General features: G+C 30.3%; 2 protein-coding genes across 5 annotated transcripts; one reads left to right on the forward strand and one right to left on the reverse strand.

Moving 5' to 3' along the window:
* The first annotated feature begins 2859 nt into the window (after positions 1-2859).
* On the forward strand, positions 2860-6137 carry LOC111287668 (outer envelope pore protein 37, chloroplastic-like). Of its 4 annotated transcripts, XR_016328960.1 has the most exons (5): positions 2866-3786; positions 4340-4422; positions 4879-4997; positions 5115-5392; positions 5576-5701. XR_016328960.1 is itself a non-coding variant. In XM_089745804.1 (4 exons), exons 2-4 carry the CDS (start codon positions 5307-5309, stop codon positions 6004-6006), a joined length of 342 nt encoding a protein of 113 aa, XP_089601930.1. In that variant the 5' UTR covers positions 4879-4997; positions 5115-5306; the 3' UTR covers positions 6007-6137. The 4 variants fall into 4 exon arrangements, 2 of the variants coding, with proteins under 2 accessions (XP_089601930.1, XP_089601929.1); XR_016328959.1 differs by having other exon boundaries at positions 2860-3786; positions 4879-5392; XM_089745804.1 differs by lacking the exons at positions 2866-3786; positions 4340-4422 and adding an exon at positions 5872-6137 and having other exon boundaries at positions 5595-5715.
* Positions 6138-6509: 372 nt separating this feature from the next.
* Positions 6510-10665, reverse strand: LOC111287679 (oligopeptide transporter 6-like). Its single transcript, XM_089746307.1, has 6 exons — positions 9553-10665; positions 8812-8909; positions 8150-8719; positions 7717-7975; positions 7408-7590; positions 6510-7312 (listed from the first exon to the last, which is right to left on the reverse strand). The coding sequence occupies exons 1-6, from the start codon at positions 10057-10059 to the stop codon at positions 6698-6700; spliced, it is 2232 nt and encodes a 743-aa protein (XP_089602433.1). The 5' UTR covers positions 10060-10665; the 3' UTR covers positions 6510-6697.
* Positions 10666-17688: the final 7023 nt, after the last annotated feature.

Genomic DNA, 17688 nt, shown 5'->3' on the forward strand with positions numbered 1-17688 from the left:
GCTTTGTTATTGTTGGTGATTCGCTCAATGACCCGTACGTTCGCCATGACATGTGCATTTTTACGACATCAATGGCTGCCCATACTATTCATACAAATGCACGTGCCAAGAATAAAATATGAAGAAAAAAAAAAGAGAAATCCTCCACTATGGGATAGAGTTTGTAAAATAATTATGAAAGCGATTGCTAGTGGGAATTCTTGAATCTTAATCATGATAATGTAAAATGTTCCATATGTTGAGTAATTATGATGTTTCCTTATCCTTCCTCCTTGGTTTGAAAGGAGCCATCAACAGTGTAGGGACTGAAAAACCCTTCAGTCTCCTATAAATAGAGGGAAGACAAGTTGAGTTCAAGTCGTTGAATCGAGAATTAAAAAGCTCATAGAAGCAAATTATATAAGCATATTTCTATCATATAAATTCCTGGAGGAGTAGACATGGCGTGATATTGGTTCGGCTCATCTTCTTCTCAGTAATCCATCAGAAGCTTCAAGGCGAGCCGAATCAATATCACTCTTGTATGCTTCTTTCTTTTTTTTTTTTAACTTCGGTTTTGATGAAGAAAGAAGAAAATAATTTTGGGAAAGTACTATATCTGCCTCAAAATCATGGTAACTAAAGTAATTTCACCTTCTGCTCCCCCAATTTTCTTAACCTGTTTCACGTGCTTTTGCATTTACTCATCTTTTGCATACTGCATAGGGGGAGGAAATCAAATATAACTTCCTCTGATTCCTTTGATCTATCTCGTGAATGTCATCTAATTCTAGCTAGCAGAAACTTCACACATCCACTCCCCATTCAATCTTTGGATCTCTACTAGTATATCTGATGGTTATTTTCTTAGTTTTTGCTTCATTCATTTTAATATTTTCTGGGGTTGGAAAGTTAGGGTTCTGTCTTCTTTCATGGAAGGAGATGTCTATATAAGAATCTGATTAAGAGAAATATTAACTCTTTTAATACCCAAATCTCCAACACCGTGTGGTTTGACGCAAAATGGACTCGGAGGCCGAATCAATGCAGAGTTTTTGCTATAATTTGATGACTATTCTAATTGAGAATTATCCTCACGGATCTCATGCATCTATATTATAAAAGCCGTACAGTTACTACATATATTATTATATAAAGTACCATTTCCTACTAAATAGTTTTTTTACATGCTGTGACTATTAATCAAGTTATAATATCCTGAAAATTGAATAATATTATAAGATTAAAATAAAAAAATTACAGGTGAAATACTCTTTTTTTTTTTACATACCTTATGATTAAATCCATTCCTAATTTCCACAAAAAAAAAATAAAATTGCATTTTGATTTGTTGGATGACTTACCATGTTCAGCTAGCACTTGGTTCCACACAAAAATGTCAAACCAATATAGATGACAATGACTGAATATAGTATAGCATTTCCAGTTTCAACTTTCGACTCTATCTTTTGGCATACATATATGAAAGATGCTTCATGGCCCGGATTTGGATATTAGTGAAGATACTAAATGTCTCGTTAGCCATTATCTTTAATTTTTCAGTAGGCTTTCCAATGATCAGGACATTCCTAGATTTTCTGAAAAGGAAGCATAAGAAATACACAATGATGACAGTGAATTGCTCCTTTTTTTGAAGATTTTCACCTCCAATTCCATTCCCCCATCTGTTAAATTCAAAATTGACATATATATGTTTGTTTAATTTGTAGGAATAAGTTGTTCTAATCATAGTTGAACGATGCCATTCTTTGCAGCAAGAAGGATAAATTCTATTCACATAAAGATAGCTAGTTAACCTATATATCCCTTGAAAAGCAATGTAAACCTTGTTCAAATACAAATCCCGCGTTGGCCTTTTCCCCTTTTCTTGTTTTCTTTCTTTGGCCGAGGGAGGGAGAGAGCTATAGCAAAGGTTTCATCTTGATCAATCTTTATGGAAGAAGGCTTATGACTGATGAAGTAAAGAACAAATATATCAATGGCTCACCCGTTATCGTAGAATATCTAGTTCGATCTTCTTGACTACTAGCTATCTGCATCCTGAAGATTTTTTTTTTTTTTAAGATATGCCATACTTAGGATATGAAACAGGGAAACAGGAACATGAAAACAAATGAAACTCTTTAAACATTTGATTCAAGGTTCATTTATATGGATGAAAAGGTAGATTTCAATTGAAAATAACAGCAAAGATGAGATTAAATATTATAATAATGAGACTAAAATCGAAAATAAAAATATATGTTGAAATACAAATATAATTGTAATGATATCGATTATCTTATTACACAAAAAGTAGTTTTTTGTCATCAATAAAAAATATATTCTATTTTTAATTTTATACTAAAACAATCGATTGTCCTGTTTCAATTATTTTGAACAAAACAATCGATTATCCTAAGATCCAGTGAATTACTGAACCCTTCCCCTGTAATTGAAGACAAAAGAAGAAGTGAGATTTTTTACCCTCAACTGTACCTCTAAGGTGTTATCCAAATACACTCCACGGTATAATTAAAAACAAAAACTCCCAAAAAGTAGCTTGGATTCCATGGCATCCAAGTTACGATGTAACCCAACCGAGTCCTCGGGTAACTTGGCTCTGGATGAACTTAAATTTGACATTTTGCTTTCAAGAAAATAAGCTAATTTTTTTTTACGTAAGACTGAAGGGATTATCTGTATATTGATTCTGAATGTATGTATATACAATAATATTTTTGGGTTTTCGCCGGGGAGAGCACTTATGTCATTGAAATTTGTTTTGATTGAACATTTTCTAATACTGCTAATTAAATCAGCAACGCAAATTACCATCCAGTCCCCTAATTATTGTGTGTGTTTCGAATTCTTTGTTTCTTTTAAAAATTTTTAACATTTCATTTTTATAGCAAAAATGGTATCCATACTAATTTCTTCATGAACTCTAAAACGTTAAATGTAATAGTTAAATTAATACAAATACACCTAAAAAAAAACTCAAAAATTTTCTGTTACAACATTATTTTAGTGTTTATAAAGCAAAAGCAATGTCATAGTTAAATTTTTTAAAAACATATCAGCTAAAGCCGGTGAGTTGACTGAGGCCCTGTTAAATGTTTTCAAGTTTCTCTATTTGGGCTTTACTGAGTAGTTGCTATAAGAAATTAAAAAAAAAATTGCTGATTAGCCTTGAAATGAAAAAATTGCGCCTGATTACAACAGCCCCACAGGCCACAGCCATGCAAAGGACATCTCACGCTTTCTGTTTCAAACAAAGCAATAGCATGGCTTGATGAATAACCCTTGGAGTTTAGATAAGTGATAACTGAAGACCTGAGTTTTAAGCCTTTCAATGCAAGACATCACTTGAATTACAGACGAAGCTAACGAAAAATAGCAATGCTGGAACCATCTCCTCAAAGCCCCAATTACCTACTCCCACCACTCTCACCGTCGCTTCCACCGCCATTAGAGACACCGCCACCATCTGCAACACCCACCAATCCCAATCACAACCACTTTCCGTCTTTGATATCCAAAAGGCCCTCCCTCAGAGTGACTTCAGAATTTGACAGTGATAGCTGCGTATTTTTTCACAAGGTGTCTTGTTAGCTGTTTGACAACCTTGCCAAGCTCAAACTCTCCTTCATCAACAACAACAAACGCGAGATCTCGGAGCTCCTGTTGGCGTTAACTTCAAAGTACTTGTCCATCAACTACGATCCTGAAGAACAAAATGCTCTCATCAAGGGCTCCTTTGATGTGGGTCCTATGTTGCATTTCAAAGCTGCCCATGATCTCAAGGTTTGCCTTTTTCCTTTAAAGACATGTTTTCTGCTTAGTGGTAGTGCTTGAGTTGCGAATGTTAATGGAAATATATAAAATTGAAAACATGGGACTGTTATGTGACCCTAATTATTTACCTTATTGCTGTGCATGGGAGATTAGAGAGATTGTTTTGTTTGGTGACAGTTATTAGGATGCAGATTTTCTAAGGAAGTGCAATTTCTCTTCTTATGCTACAATAGAGAATTTTGAGAATCGGGTTTTGTTTTTGGTGTTGGTTTTTGAACATTTGAGGTGTAAGTGTTCATGAAATTGGTGATGAGGTTTTACAGGACTTTGCTTTCATATAATGGTCAAGCTGGTTGAAGAACTTTTTGAACATCCTTTTGCTTTTAGATTTTTATCTTTGAAACCTCATTTTTCTTTTCTTAAAATGAGATACTTTTGGGAATCGGAAATTTATCATTGCTTCTGAAGCCAACACACTATAACAATTGTTGTTTGAGTGCTGAATGAATATTTCCTTCAAGCCGCATATGCTATCCCATTTAATGTCTCATATTTTTCTCAGGAACAACAAGGTGGCAATGATCGCAAACCTTTCCGATCCCAGTTATGCTGTTGAAGTATCATCTCCTGTTCCATATGTTCGTTTGGTGAGTACTATTTATCCTAGTATCTAATTAGTGAAAACCAATCACTTAGCATTAGTTAAGTTCAGGAAAATTGGAGTCCTTACTGTTCCCAGGTGATACTTGATAGTATAGCTGCACTTTAAGCTGTTTTTCAATTTTTTTGGCTATTTATCTATGTTGTCTCTTCTGGGTATTTATCAGAGGATTAAGTTGAAAAAGTATTTGGTAATTCACTTTCAGCCATTTTTTTGGTTCTCACTTGTAGAATTTATGTGGCTTCATATTGTTGTTATTGTCAGTATGCATTAGTCAACCAATGTTCTTGCATCACTTAACACTTAATTGATGGTAGTGCTCTTGCATTTTTATGCTTATGCATTATCACCTCCATTGTGCTTCCTTTCAACTTTAATATACTTAAACATGGTCATACCCTTTTTCCCTCTAATTGCCTCTGTTACTTTCCTGTTGTTGCTGCCTAAAGCAACAATTAGATTCCCCATGGGTGAAGTTGCACTGGAGGAGAGAGAAGAGGAGGAAGTGCCAAGGACATTGTCGATAAATGGAATACTTAAAGGTCCAATTTTTAACGGGGTATGTGCTGCTCATTACATTGATGAAGAACTGAAATTAAGATACTCGTTTGAGGTTGTTTTTTCCTCAGTTTTATAGCTATCTTCTTGTGTTCTTGTTTATTTAATTGATTGATAGGCTACGGTGGCTTCTATGGGAGATCCGCTGGTATATTTCTTGTTGAATAACTTCGATGGCTAGGTGTTCCACATTTGAACAAGATGACAGATCACCTTCACAGGAAAATGATGGGAATGTGCAATTTTCCAGCTTTTGAGTGCTTCCTTTTAGTAGACGGTTTTGGTGGTTTTCAAATTGCTGGATGGGGCAATGTCATTTATTCCTAGCATTTCACTGCCATCAAATGCTTTATCATTTCCATTCAAGCGACGTTTCAGTCCATCAGATAATTTGAGGTTAGAATTCCCCCTCTTTGTCAAAATTGAAATCTGTCTTGGAATTACTTTTGCTTATTGGCCATAGATACTGTTTCTTTGTTTTGCATGAGATTATTATATGTAGGAACATATTTAGTGCATGAGATATAGAGTTATTTTTACTGCAATGCCTATGTTTATTGAAGTGTTTTATATGGCCAGTTTTTGAATTTTTCTGCAGCTACTGGTACAATCTTGATATAAACTATTGGAGTGCTGTCTACAAACACACATATGACAAAGACTTCAAATTCAAAGCTGGCTATGATTCGGAGGTCTGTCTTGGCTGGGCTTCTCTACGGGTAAAGTTCTTGTATTTGCTTAACTTTGTTGCTTTGCTTTCCGTTTGCTGAACTTTATAGTCCTTAAAGGCAAAGCCTACATTGTTTGCTTGAGATTCCCATGATGATGAGCTTTGTGTTTGCATGACTTGATAACTCTTGATATCATCATTTCAGGTTGGAGACGAAAACGGCAAGGCAAAGACAGCCCCAATGAAGATGAAGGTCCAATTTATGCTCCAGGTACCACAGGATGACATTAAATCATCATCTCTAATGTTCCGTGTTAAAAAGGGGTGGGATGTTTTGTAGTCCCATGAGTGGGATAGCATTTTCTCGTTTCTCATACATTCTTCTTTATAATTGCATAGTTTTAGGACATTTTGTAATGATGATGCTAATTGCCATATAATGACAATATGAACACTGAAAACTAATTTCTATTTTTTGAAGTTTTTAATTTAGCTTGATTTCCACCTTGTGAAATAGATAAACCATTTTAACAGCAAGATCAAACATTTTTGTCCATAAATTTATGGTTTAATTAAGTTAATTCATGTAATCATATGCAATCATCTTAAAGAGGTAACATCTAATAAATCTGATGTTTGAATTTCAACACTTACAAATTTTTCTCCTATTCTCTGTTACTTTCTTTTCTTATTAGACCTTTTTGTATATTTCTAATCTCAGAACTTTGTAAATAAATGCATTGGTCTATACACAAAGCTAAAGACATAATTATATGTTTTGGTTAAATAAATTAGGATCTTGCTAACAAATATTTGGTAATGTCTTCTACTAATGCATCAAAATTCATCAAATTAATTGTTAATTATTGCATTTAATATAAAATATTACTATGAACGATAATTAGAGTAGTCGTTAGCAAAATTCAATCAATTATACATAAACTAAGGATAATTGTCAAAAGAACCCCAGAAGAAAATTGTTGAAAACAACCATTTATAGGAGATAAAAGAGATCAGTTTTAACACGAATGTTAGGTAACAGGGCACCCATCAGCCATAACGCCTTTTGCAGTTGGACAAGCAGCAAGAGGACACCCTTCTCCATTATTTCCCCACCATTGGAGGCCAATATTCTTTGATTGCAGGGTAAGAAACAGCAAGACCGTCATAAAAGCAGTTCCAGCATCAAGACCACCTGAGAGGACATAATTATAGCGCTTCCACCAATCTGGTCTGTATTTGAAAACAACAAATCCAGAAAGGAAGCCGACAATAAGCCAACTTGTGAAGTTTACTGCGGTAGCTGGAGGCATCATAGATGTTGCACCTAAAAGGACAGGCATGTGGATAAAACGAATCCATTCCTTATCTGGAAATGCCTTGTGTGCCAGCCATACTAGGAAAGGAGCAAGAGCTCCACCAAGAAAGAACCAATTGACATTACCATATTCACCTTCCACTCCGAATATTCTGAGGGGTCCAACAAGCCCCCATATAACGGATGCATCGAAGAACACACGGTCCATTGGGCAAGTCCATGGACTGTCAGGTGGCAACAAGGATGTATCACAAAGATGGGGAATCTCTTTCATAAGCCACCATGCAGTTAAGGTGTACGCGACAACCGCCACAAGTGTTCCCACCACCTGCAATGCCAACCTGTTAGGTATCAAAAATATAGATTTACAGTCGACCCTTTCAAGAGAGCCATGATTTTTGGGATTGCAGACAGAGAACTGACCTGTGCCATGAACATTGATCGAGGTGGAATCTTCATGTAATGGCCAAGCTTGAAGTCGGAAACAAAGGTCAGAGCTTGAGTCATGCTTATGTATCCATACACCTTGAAGCACATATTAGCAACAGGGTGCTCTGGGTACATATATCCAATCACATATTCAGTAATAATGTTCAAACCCGGTGCCTACCGATGCATAAAAACAGAAGAATTGATTTTAGGAACATAGAAATAAAATATCAATGCAGACAAAGAGCTTTACACGGTAATTCTAGTCGAATACACAAATTACAATTGAAGCCTTTCATTTACCTGATTCGTGGTAGCAGCAATAATACCAATTGGGAGGGTGAAGGAAAAAGCAATGGCGCAAGCTAACAATACACCCCACCAAGGCAACTGAAGTGACTCATTATAGTACTCACAAGTGAATAGTACAAGGGCAATATTCAACACAAGGATTACAACAAACCACCACGTAGGAACCAATTTGTACTTCTTCATAAGCTTTGTGTGAATATCCATCTTCTTATTACCTAGAAACACACTTTTGGTTTCTCTCCATAGGTCCCTGCATATAGCAGGGGAAAATGAGAAAACTAGGATATATAATATTTATAAGAAGCATAACATTTTTGCATCGTATCATGTTTATCTTTAGCAGGCAGATTTTCTTCTAGGCTTCTGGCCAACAAAACTTTCAAAGTCATATTACTTAGTTAGTAGGGTTGTTAGTAGGGCTTACCTCCCATCAAATAGTAGGACATGGAAAATCGTAGCAGTTAGTGTAGCAAAACCAAGGCCATAAGTCATAGCAAAGAAAGTGCTGAGATGTACTCGCCCATTCTGCTCATAAACCTTCTTGTCTAGATGAAACATGGGATCAACAATGCTCAAAATATCATATGATTCACCATTTGACTTGAAAAGTTCACTAGAATAAATGGGAAAGTTTTTGGCTTTGTAGACATCAAACCAATATGCGAGCGGTGTTATGACATACATTACAAGGAAGAAACCAACAGCAATATTGGCAGTAGCAAACCATGGACTAGCAAGTGGACTCCCAAGGTACGAGGAAATTGTAGCCCAATCGATGCCAAAAGAACCAATTCCAAGGCCATTCAAGCCTGACCCCAGTTGTTGGACCAAAATGGACTTGGGAGCCAACCAGCAAACCCAAGAGAAAGATGTCAATGTACTGAAAAGATAGCCAGGAAGGACATAGTAGGCAAAGCTGCTGATCAAGACCAGCAGAAAGAATTGGTTAAGAGTAGTTCCACCCTTTGGTCTTTTTTCTTTCTCGTGTAGCGCCCTGCAGTTTTAACGGTTGTCTCAGTAAGAAAGGATATATGAGATACATTGGTCATTGGCAGATGGATGCATATTGCATATGAAGATGAATACCTGAACAAGGAGACCATGACCAGGTTACTTGGCCACCACATTTCCCCTGGCTCAACCAGATATTTCCGGAAAATCCCAGCCCAACCAAAACCCAAAACCTATAATCAAACAAGAAGAGCAACTTCATCCTATTAGATGTCATTTAAGTCATAAGTATTTGCTGAAAAACCATTTAAACTACAGAAAATTACATATATGAAACATGAATTGGAAATTTCCTTGTTTAGTTAGTGAGGCTTTGGAAACACAAATAATCATAATTGACCAAAACAAACGTTGGCGAAAGAAAAAGCGCAAAATGTTGTTGAAATTATTATATTTGAGCATAGTGAAATAATACAAGAGATTCTCTTTTCTAAAATTTTCATGAAAGAATATAGTATGTCAAGCTAATTGAAGCAACATCTCCAAGTAACAGAGTTGTTTATCAATTCAGAACTTCTGTCATAAACAACCCTAAAGGAAAATTAAGATGTCAAATGATTCCGCAGGTTCTAGAATATGTACTAATTGTTTCATACAGGATTTCCCTTTAAAAGACTAACAAAAAAGTCCAGGATAAAGAAATACGCAAATGCAACAATCCATTCGTCATCTGAGGGAAATTGTTGGATAAAAACTTTACTGCTAACCAAGCATATGAATATATACAATAATTAAACATCAGAAGATTAAGTATGGTGACTTCTGAGAAGAAGTTAATGAGATAAAGCCTGTGAATTAGAGGAAAAGAAGAAAAACCTGAGTTGTAAACATAACAAGGAGGGCTGGGATAAACGTAAGCTTCCTCTTATAGTATAGCTTAACTGCACTCAAAATATGAGTAGCATAAACAGATCCAGCGCCAGAGTTGGCAAAAATAGTTATCAGAACATGCTCCTTCATATTGAATGGTCCAGGGTTCATTGTAAACTCCCATCTGGTATTCTTAAAGAACACACGACGAGGCAGCGTTCTGGCCATCAGATGGCCAAGGGGTACGACAGCAATCATGGCAGAAATTGAGGTAATATTCAATGGCATCTTTCTATACCAAAAGAACTGGTTAACAAATGACAGAATAACGCAAGCACCAAGGCCCAGAACCCACATCCTGAATGTGACAGCAGGCAACGCTGGATCATCAGTTTTAGGGACGGTTAATTCAACTTGCTTAACAGGGCATTCTTCAACCCCCTCCAACTCCAAGGCCTCCATCTCAGATATTCTCTTATGACAAAGTGATGCAATTGCTAATAGATGCAACATAGAAAGCAAGAACACACATCAACAAACCAGATACCGAAGAAGAAACATGCAAGTGCTAAGCACAGAAGAAATAAATAGCAAAACAGAGATGGTTGGGGTTGGTACTTGGGAAATTATAGTAAAAAGAAATAGCAAGAAAGCAAAAGTTTTTGATTCTCAGAAAAGTAAGATAATGCGTGTCGTTGTTCGTCAGGATCTTACAAGGATTCTAAAGATTCATATGGCAGTCTTTGAGTAGTCAAAGAATACACATATCTAAAGAGGATTAAAAAAGTAGATAAATTGATGTAGTTGGGTATAAGTTGTTTCACAAAATTCTTGGTTTAGCTTTCTAGAAAGGGTTTCACGAGAAAGGGTTTTCTTTTCTGGATAAATATCTATCACATATAGGGAAGTTATGGCATTGGCCATTGGTGGTAGTTGTAGAGGCAGAGATGGACTGAGATTTGTGTAGAAGCCATGTTTCTTGCTTACGGCAAGTTGAGAAGGTTGGAGGGTTGGTTGGTAATTTGGTATGCTAAGATTGAAAAGAAAATACCTTAGGAAAAAAACAAGAAAAGATTAAAAGCACGAGAAAAAGAGAATCTCTTGGAATCTTCTCAAATTAATGGCAAAAATTTAATTTTCGGCCATTTTGATGCTACTTCCCTACAAGTACCGGCCTACCGGGTCACTTGGGCAAACATTAATTAATTTATTTTTATAATTAATTTAATCTTAAAAATCTATACAATTATTGAAAAAAAAAAGTCTACTTTTCATAATTGCATAAGGATGATTCACATTGACTTGGCATTTACTCTTCATTTATTAAGAAAAAGAGAGGATGATAATGGTAGGGGGATGTCGTTAAAAAGAATCAACAATTAAAGAAAAAAAAAAAAAGGAAAGAAGTGGGGACTGGAGAGTGTCAGCTCAGTTAAAGTAAAGCCAAACTCTGCCTCTGCCATACCAAGACAGATAGAAACAGTTGTTTCGCTATCGGATCTAACTCAGCAGATTCCTTCCCCAGTTGTTGCGGACAGCTTTCACTTTCACCTCCCTTCGCAGTCAGTCCACCATCATAAAAAAATTGGGAATTTACCCTTTTGTCTTTTTCGTTTTTTGTCGTTGCATCAAAGGCATCCCGGTATTATGACTTAAACCTTAATTCTAGGGGCGTCTAAGTCGCAAATTCTTTTGAGCGAAAATAATTTGGGTGAAAAATAATATTGAAAAAAAATATGATTTTTAAATTTTGTTTATTTAAAAAATATAAAATTTTTATATTTGATATAAAAAAATATAAAATCATTTAATAAATTTTTTATTATATTATTTTTGATAACATATTAATAATACATAATATTTATAATATTAATATGTAAATAACACATGATATATGAATATCATATTATTTTTGTTAAAATTAAATAATTTTAAAAAATAATTTTTTTATATTTTCAATAAATACAATCATATAATTTTAATTATTATTCTAACATTGATTACTTTTACATAGAAAAAATAAATGATATTTTAAATTTTATATGTAATAATATTAAGTAAAAATATTTTATTTTTTATTTTTTTCATATTTTCAACAAAAATTATATTTTTATTTTAAAAAAATCATATTTTTAATAAAAACTACATTTTTATCTTAAAAACCTCATTTTTATTGAATTCTAAAAAATATATGTATTTCATATTTTCAACAAAAATTATATTTTTATTTTAAAAATATTATCTTTTCAATAAAAATTATATTTTTATTTTAAAAGCATCATTTTTGTTAAATTTTAAAATATTTTTTTTACATTTTCAACAAAAATTACATTTTTATCTTAAAAACACCAATTTTATTAAATTTTGAAAAATAATTTTTTATAATATTTTTAACAAAAAGTCAAAAACTATGATTTTTGTCTTAAAAATGTCATCATTGTATTGAATTATGAAAAATAAATTTTTTTATCTTTTTAATAAAAATTATATTTTTAATTATAATTTTTATGAGGATTTCAATAATATTGCGTTAAAAAATAATTTTATTTTAATATATTAAAAAATTATTTTTATAATATTTTATAAAAAATTATTATATTTTTAAGATAAATAACGTTGTTTATATAATTTAAACCTACAATTAAGTAAAAACAGATGAAAAAAATTCACTTTTCATTCAAAATCTTAAAAACTCAAGGAAAGGAGAATTTTTTATTTCCACTTTCTCTTTTTTGATACTATTAAAAATCTTAAAAAATTTCATCATTTTCTTGTAAACTAAATTAGAGAATCAAATTATAAAAAGTAAAATTTTAAGAAGAAAAATTACTTCCCCCAAATCAAATGTCCCTTCAAAATTAATTTAATATAATTGTTGCAGTTAAAAATTTTGAGTTAAAAATTTTTTTAAAAATATGATGAGAAAAATATAGTTAAAAATTTTAATTATTTAATATTGTTATAAAAATTTTACAAATATTTAAAATATCTAAACACATATGTATAAAATAATAAAATATTAAAAAAATAAAAATAATATAATAATTTTCTATCATAAACACATTTTTTCTCTCCTAAAACACATTTTAAAGAATTTTTTGTTTGAATTCGAAAACCAAGCTTTTGAAGTGAAAATTTAAATTTCTTTATTATTTAACATTAACATTAGATCTAAACTCAAAATCAACTTTTAAACAGAAAAACTACTTTCAGCCATAACGATGTTAAACCAAAACAAAATCTCACCCGACATATCAGCCTCTCATCAGCATTTCGGTATCCCTAATTTACTAATTAATTCTTTCTTTTTTTTTTTTCATTGTTTGAGAGCGCTTTTTCAGCCTTTCTTGTCTCTCGTATTATCAATAAGCAACCGGATAAAATTTACATAAAATTTTTTAAGTAAAATTTATAAATTATATTTTTTAAAATAATTTAATAAAAATTTTAAATCGACAGATTAATAAAATTTAATATAAAAATTAATTATATAAAATAATTATTAATAATATTATTTATAATTTAAATTTGATCAATATTTATTTAATAGTAAAAATTTTATAAATATTTTTATTAAAAATATTTATCTGAAAAAATATATTAAAATTTTATACACTTAATCTATAAAACAAAACATTTTAACCTATCAATTTTAATTTTTATTTAATTACTTCTAATAAAAAATTTTATGAATTTTACATAAAAAATTTCTATCTAAACTTTTTTTTAAGCAACTAGGCATTCCGATAATCCCGTGGAGTCCCAACTTGCACATCTTTTTTCTTGAGTGCCGCATTTGCTGATTAATGAGATCACGACTTTTAAGAATTCTAGAAGTCATAAAAAATTTAAAAGGAATAAAAATTTTTCTAAATTATAATTAAAAAATCATATAATTTTTTTATTTTTATTATAATTAATCAATCATTTCAATATTTATTTACATTCAATTAAATTACTATTATTATTTTTACTAATCAAAATAAAATTTCATGTAACATCAATAGATTAGATAAAAATTTTTATGTGATATAATTAATATATATAAAAATGATACTTGATGTTGTCATAAATAGATATGATAATTTATGTATTAATATAATAAAAATATTAAAAATATGTATATTAATATTATATTTTACATAAAATTTATGTATTATAATTTATATTGACATAAAAAATATAAAATATATATTTTTGTTTCAATTAATCCATATATATTTTTGCTAAAATATTATCTTATGTTATTTTTATATCATTTTTATATTATTTTTATATCATGTTATAGTATCATATTTTAAATTATTTTGTTTAGTTATGTTTTTTTTTTTGTCACATCTATTCACCATATTTTTGTTTTGTAAAAAAAAAAAAATCAAGTGAGTTATTAAAAAATTTAAAAAGTTATTTATTAAATATTTTTAAAAAAGAGAAAAAAGAGAATATTTAAAATTGAAAAAAAAATATGCCACATATTTTCGGTTTCAAGTGAGTCTAACAAAAAATATCTAAAAAATTAATTAACTTTTTTTTTAAATAAAAAGATTGATATTAATTGAATCCATAAAAATATATTAAATATTTAAAAAATAAATAAAAAATGCTACACAAAAAAGATTTACAAAAAACAAAGAAAAAAAGACTCACAAGGAATATAATAGAGAATTAGATTAGGCGTTAAAAAATTATGAATCATTAAAAATACTAAAAAACTGAAAAAAAAAAAAACTCAAAACAATAAACGAGTCCTACTACATAACATATCTTTAGTATTGAAAAAGTTACCAAAAAAATATAAAATCTAAAAATTATTTATTAAATATAAAAAAATAGAGAATGAAAAAAATTTTAAAACAGAAGAAACAAATACGGGACATATTTTTTATATCAAGTGAATCTAAAAATATATATATATATATATATATAACATCAATTAAATTTTTTTTAAAAATTGATATCAAGTGGGTAAAAAAATTGGAGTTTTTTCCCCGTCTAATGTACTTTTATAATCTTATTATCATATTGGGGTACTATTAAACTTTATTGCCAAAAGTAGGTATTGTTGTACAAGTGGATTACACGTCAGCTTAATTTCACGCTACTCTTCTTTCTCCAATCCTCGCCTTCTCCTAGCTTCTTTCCAATCTGGTTAACTCTTTCATCTTTTTTTTTTTCTTTTGCCAACAAAAAAATCATTGGCTAGACATGAAAAAAGTCTCCAAAAATAGAATATTTTAAAAGAAATCCGAAAAAAATGTGAATACAAAATAATTCAAGATATTATAACGTGATCTTTAATATTTTGCTGCTATCCTTGCAAACCCAGCAACTCCATAAGAATGAATAATTCTCCTTCATAATGAAAAGATATCTTAAGAAGTTTCAAGTAAAAAAAAGTGCTTTTCAAATTTTATGCTATAAACTTTCTCTTGTCTTAATTTTTTTTTCATTCTTTTATTTTGTTTAATTTTTTGGGTTTAGTTTTGAATTTGCTCTTTCTCTCTTATTTTTTGTTTGTGGGTTTTTGTATCAAGAAATTTCTTATATTTTTGCTGGTTTTTTGGTGAGCCATGAGGTCGTTTCCTTTCCTTACCTCTTCTCTGCATCTCTCTTTAAATTTAGTTTTTAATTTTAGATGAAGAAGAAACTAATCAAGCAACATGTAATGGTTTGAAGCGGTAAAGAAAAAAAGATAAAAAAGAGTTGTCGTTTGACTAGCAAATATCGCATTCAATCCGAAAGGAAGATGTGCATCGTCGGTTCTGGGTTTCAAAGCTCGCATCTTCTTCCTTCATTTCATCTTGTACAAAAATGGCTTCTTGCTCCACCTTGACTTAGTGCTTAAAATTTTAAGGTTTTGAGATTTTTTAGTTCTTTTGATTTGATTTCTCTTTAGAGTTTTTAAAAATTGTTCTCTGTTAATTGTGAAATATTTAATTACATTTTTTTATTGAAAAAATTAATGTAGAAATATAATAAGCCTTTTCCAATCAATTTTTTTACAAAATTTTAATTAATTAAAAAATTTTGGTTTGACGTGGAATCCACGCATACAAAATGCCTCATTTTAGGAATTTTGTCTAAAACTACTCGATTTGATGAATAAGATTAATGAATGTCTTAGTCAAGGAAAATACTAAAAAAAAATTATATATTAAACATTTAAAAAAATAAATAAAAAACATGCCAAAAAAGAAAAAAAAGAATCCCACATGCTAATAAAAAATTAGAGCACACAGTTAAAAAAATATGAATCATTAAAAGAAATAAAAAATAAAAATAACATAACAAAAAATGGGCACCATCAAAACTAATGGGTCCCACATAAAAATAATATATTTATAATGAAATAAAAAAATTAGTAAAAAGTATATATAAAATATAACAAAAATAAAGTACTTTTTAAAAAAAACAAAAAATGAGAAAAAGGCGTGGATCTTTTTGTCAAAAAGGTTTTTTATATAAAATATATAAAAAATAAAAATAAGCCATCAAAAAAGTAGAGTCTACAATAAAGCTGCCAGTCCCACTGAATTTGCTTTTATAATGAAACATATGTTAAAAATTAAAAATGACTAAATCCCTCTGTTTAAATTTTTTTTAATAATAGAAAAAATGCTAAGAAGTTAACGCATGGCCTGCACAATGCCAATTGATCTGCAACATTTATATAGAAGATATAAAAAATAATAAAATATAAAATACGAAAAGAAAAATAATAAAAAAATGAAGGGGAAAAAATATAGATCCCACCGTTCAAAAATAATAAGCTCCAAAAAAATAAATTTATAATATTATATATTTAAAAAGTTAAAAAAATATTGAAATATTAAAAAAGTCAAAAAGGGCAAATATAAGTCAAACTTGAAAGTAATTAAATTAAATTAATAATATTATATGTTAAAAAGTAAAAAATATATAAAAATATATAAAAAATAGCAAAAAGGAAAAAGAAGTTGGTCCACAAAAAAAGTTAGGGAGACCTTCTTAAAAAAATTAATTTAATAATTACAAAAAAGGAAAACGAAAAAAAAGAGAGGGGGAAGTAAGTCTTTAAAAAAGAAGAAGTGCTGACCCCACTTGAAAAATAATTTAATAATGAAAATATAAAAAAGCAAAAAAATAAAAAAGTGACCATGACAGCACAGTAGTGCTGTCCATCTACAAAATTTATATGGAAGATATAAAAATAAAATAAAATAAAATAAATTATTTTCTCTCCTTATTTATTTAAGATCTCTCTTAAAGTTCACTTAATTATAGATCGAAAATTGATTATTAAATTATAATTCAAAGGAATTTTTTTTATTTAGTTAAAAAAAAAACCAAAATCAATTTACTCGAGCAATCTAACATGCAACTTCAATGAAAATTGTAATTGTCTGGGGTTGTGCTTTGACAATGCCGAGCTGCGGGCAACATCAAAGAAACAACTGGGTTTTCTGTTTCCAGAAACTATAATATACATAATAAATACATTAAGTTTTCTATGAAGTTTAGATATGGGTAGCTGCAGATCTGCTTAAATATATGATATCAATTCATCGATTGTTGGCTACCTTATCCCTTGTAAATTTTTTTAATACACAAACGATTGCAATATGAAGATTAAAAAAAAGATTAAATATATTGATATTTGATTATCTCAAATCTGTTAAATATAATTACTTAAAAATAATTGTATAAATTAATTAATTAAACTCCAAATTATAACCCTTCTAGATTGGTGATAAAATTTTCGCATTTCTAAAGTAGACTTCACTGGAAACTAAGCTGTAGACAATGCTTTTATGTAACAGAAAATCTCATGGAGTAGAACCGTTAAAATGGTCAAAAACAAAAATCCCTTTGAGTAATGTCCGTAACTGACAAGGCACCCTTTAAGAAGAAAATTCGTGTAGTCAAACCAGAGCCATAATCTTGGCATGCTGAGAGTCGTCTTACATGATTCAAGGTGTAGTGAAAGCATTTTTCAGTATAGCCATGAAATAATATTTGTGTAATAATATCAATTTCAAAACATTTGTGTGACCATATCAATTTCAAAGCAAAATTATCATCAGTATCAGTTCGGTAGATCATATCTGCGACACTCGTGAAACCAAGAAATGCATATAAATGCAGAGATCACGGATCAAAACG

Source organism: Durio zibethinus, chromosome 17, assembly GCF_047325235.1.
Source record: "Durio zibethinus cultivar Kanyao isolate XHJ-2024 chromosome 17, ASM4732523v1, whole genome shotgun sequence".
NCBI lineage: Eukaryota > Viridiplantae > Streptophyta > Magnoliopsida > Malvales > Malvaceae > Durio > Durio zibethinus.

Coding starts and splice junctions, on each gene's coding strand:
- LOC111287668 (XM_089745804.1), top strand. CDS start 5,307: ATGTCATTTATTCCTAGCATTTCACTGCCATCAAATGCTTTATCATTT. Junction 5,393..5,594: donor AGTCCATCAGATAATTTGAG/GTTAGAATTCCC, acceptor ATTTTTCTGCAG/CTACTGGTACAATCTTGATA. Junction 5,716..5,871: donor TTGGCTGGGCTTCTCTACGG/GTAAAGTTCTTG, acceptor TCATCATTTCAG/GTTGGAGACGAAAACGGCAA.
- LOC111287679 (XM_089746307.1), bottom strand. CDS start 10,059: ATGTTGCATCTATTAGCAATTGCATCACTTTGTCATAAGAGAATATCT. Junction 8,910..9,552: donor TTGTTATGTTTACAACTCAG/GTTTTTCTTCTT, acceptor GTTTGATTATAG/GTTTTGGGTTTTGGTTGGGC. Junction 8,720..8,811: donor GTCATGGTCTCCTTGTTCAG/GTATTCATCTTC, acceptor TTAAAACTGCAG/GGCGCTACACGAGAAAGAAA.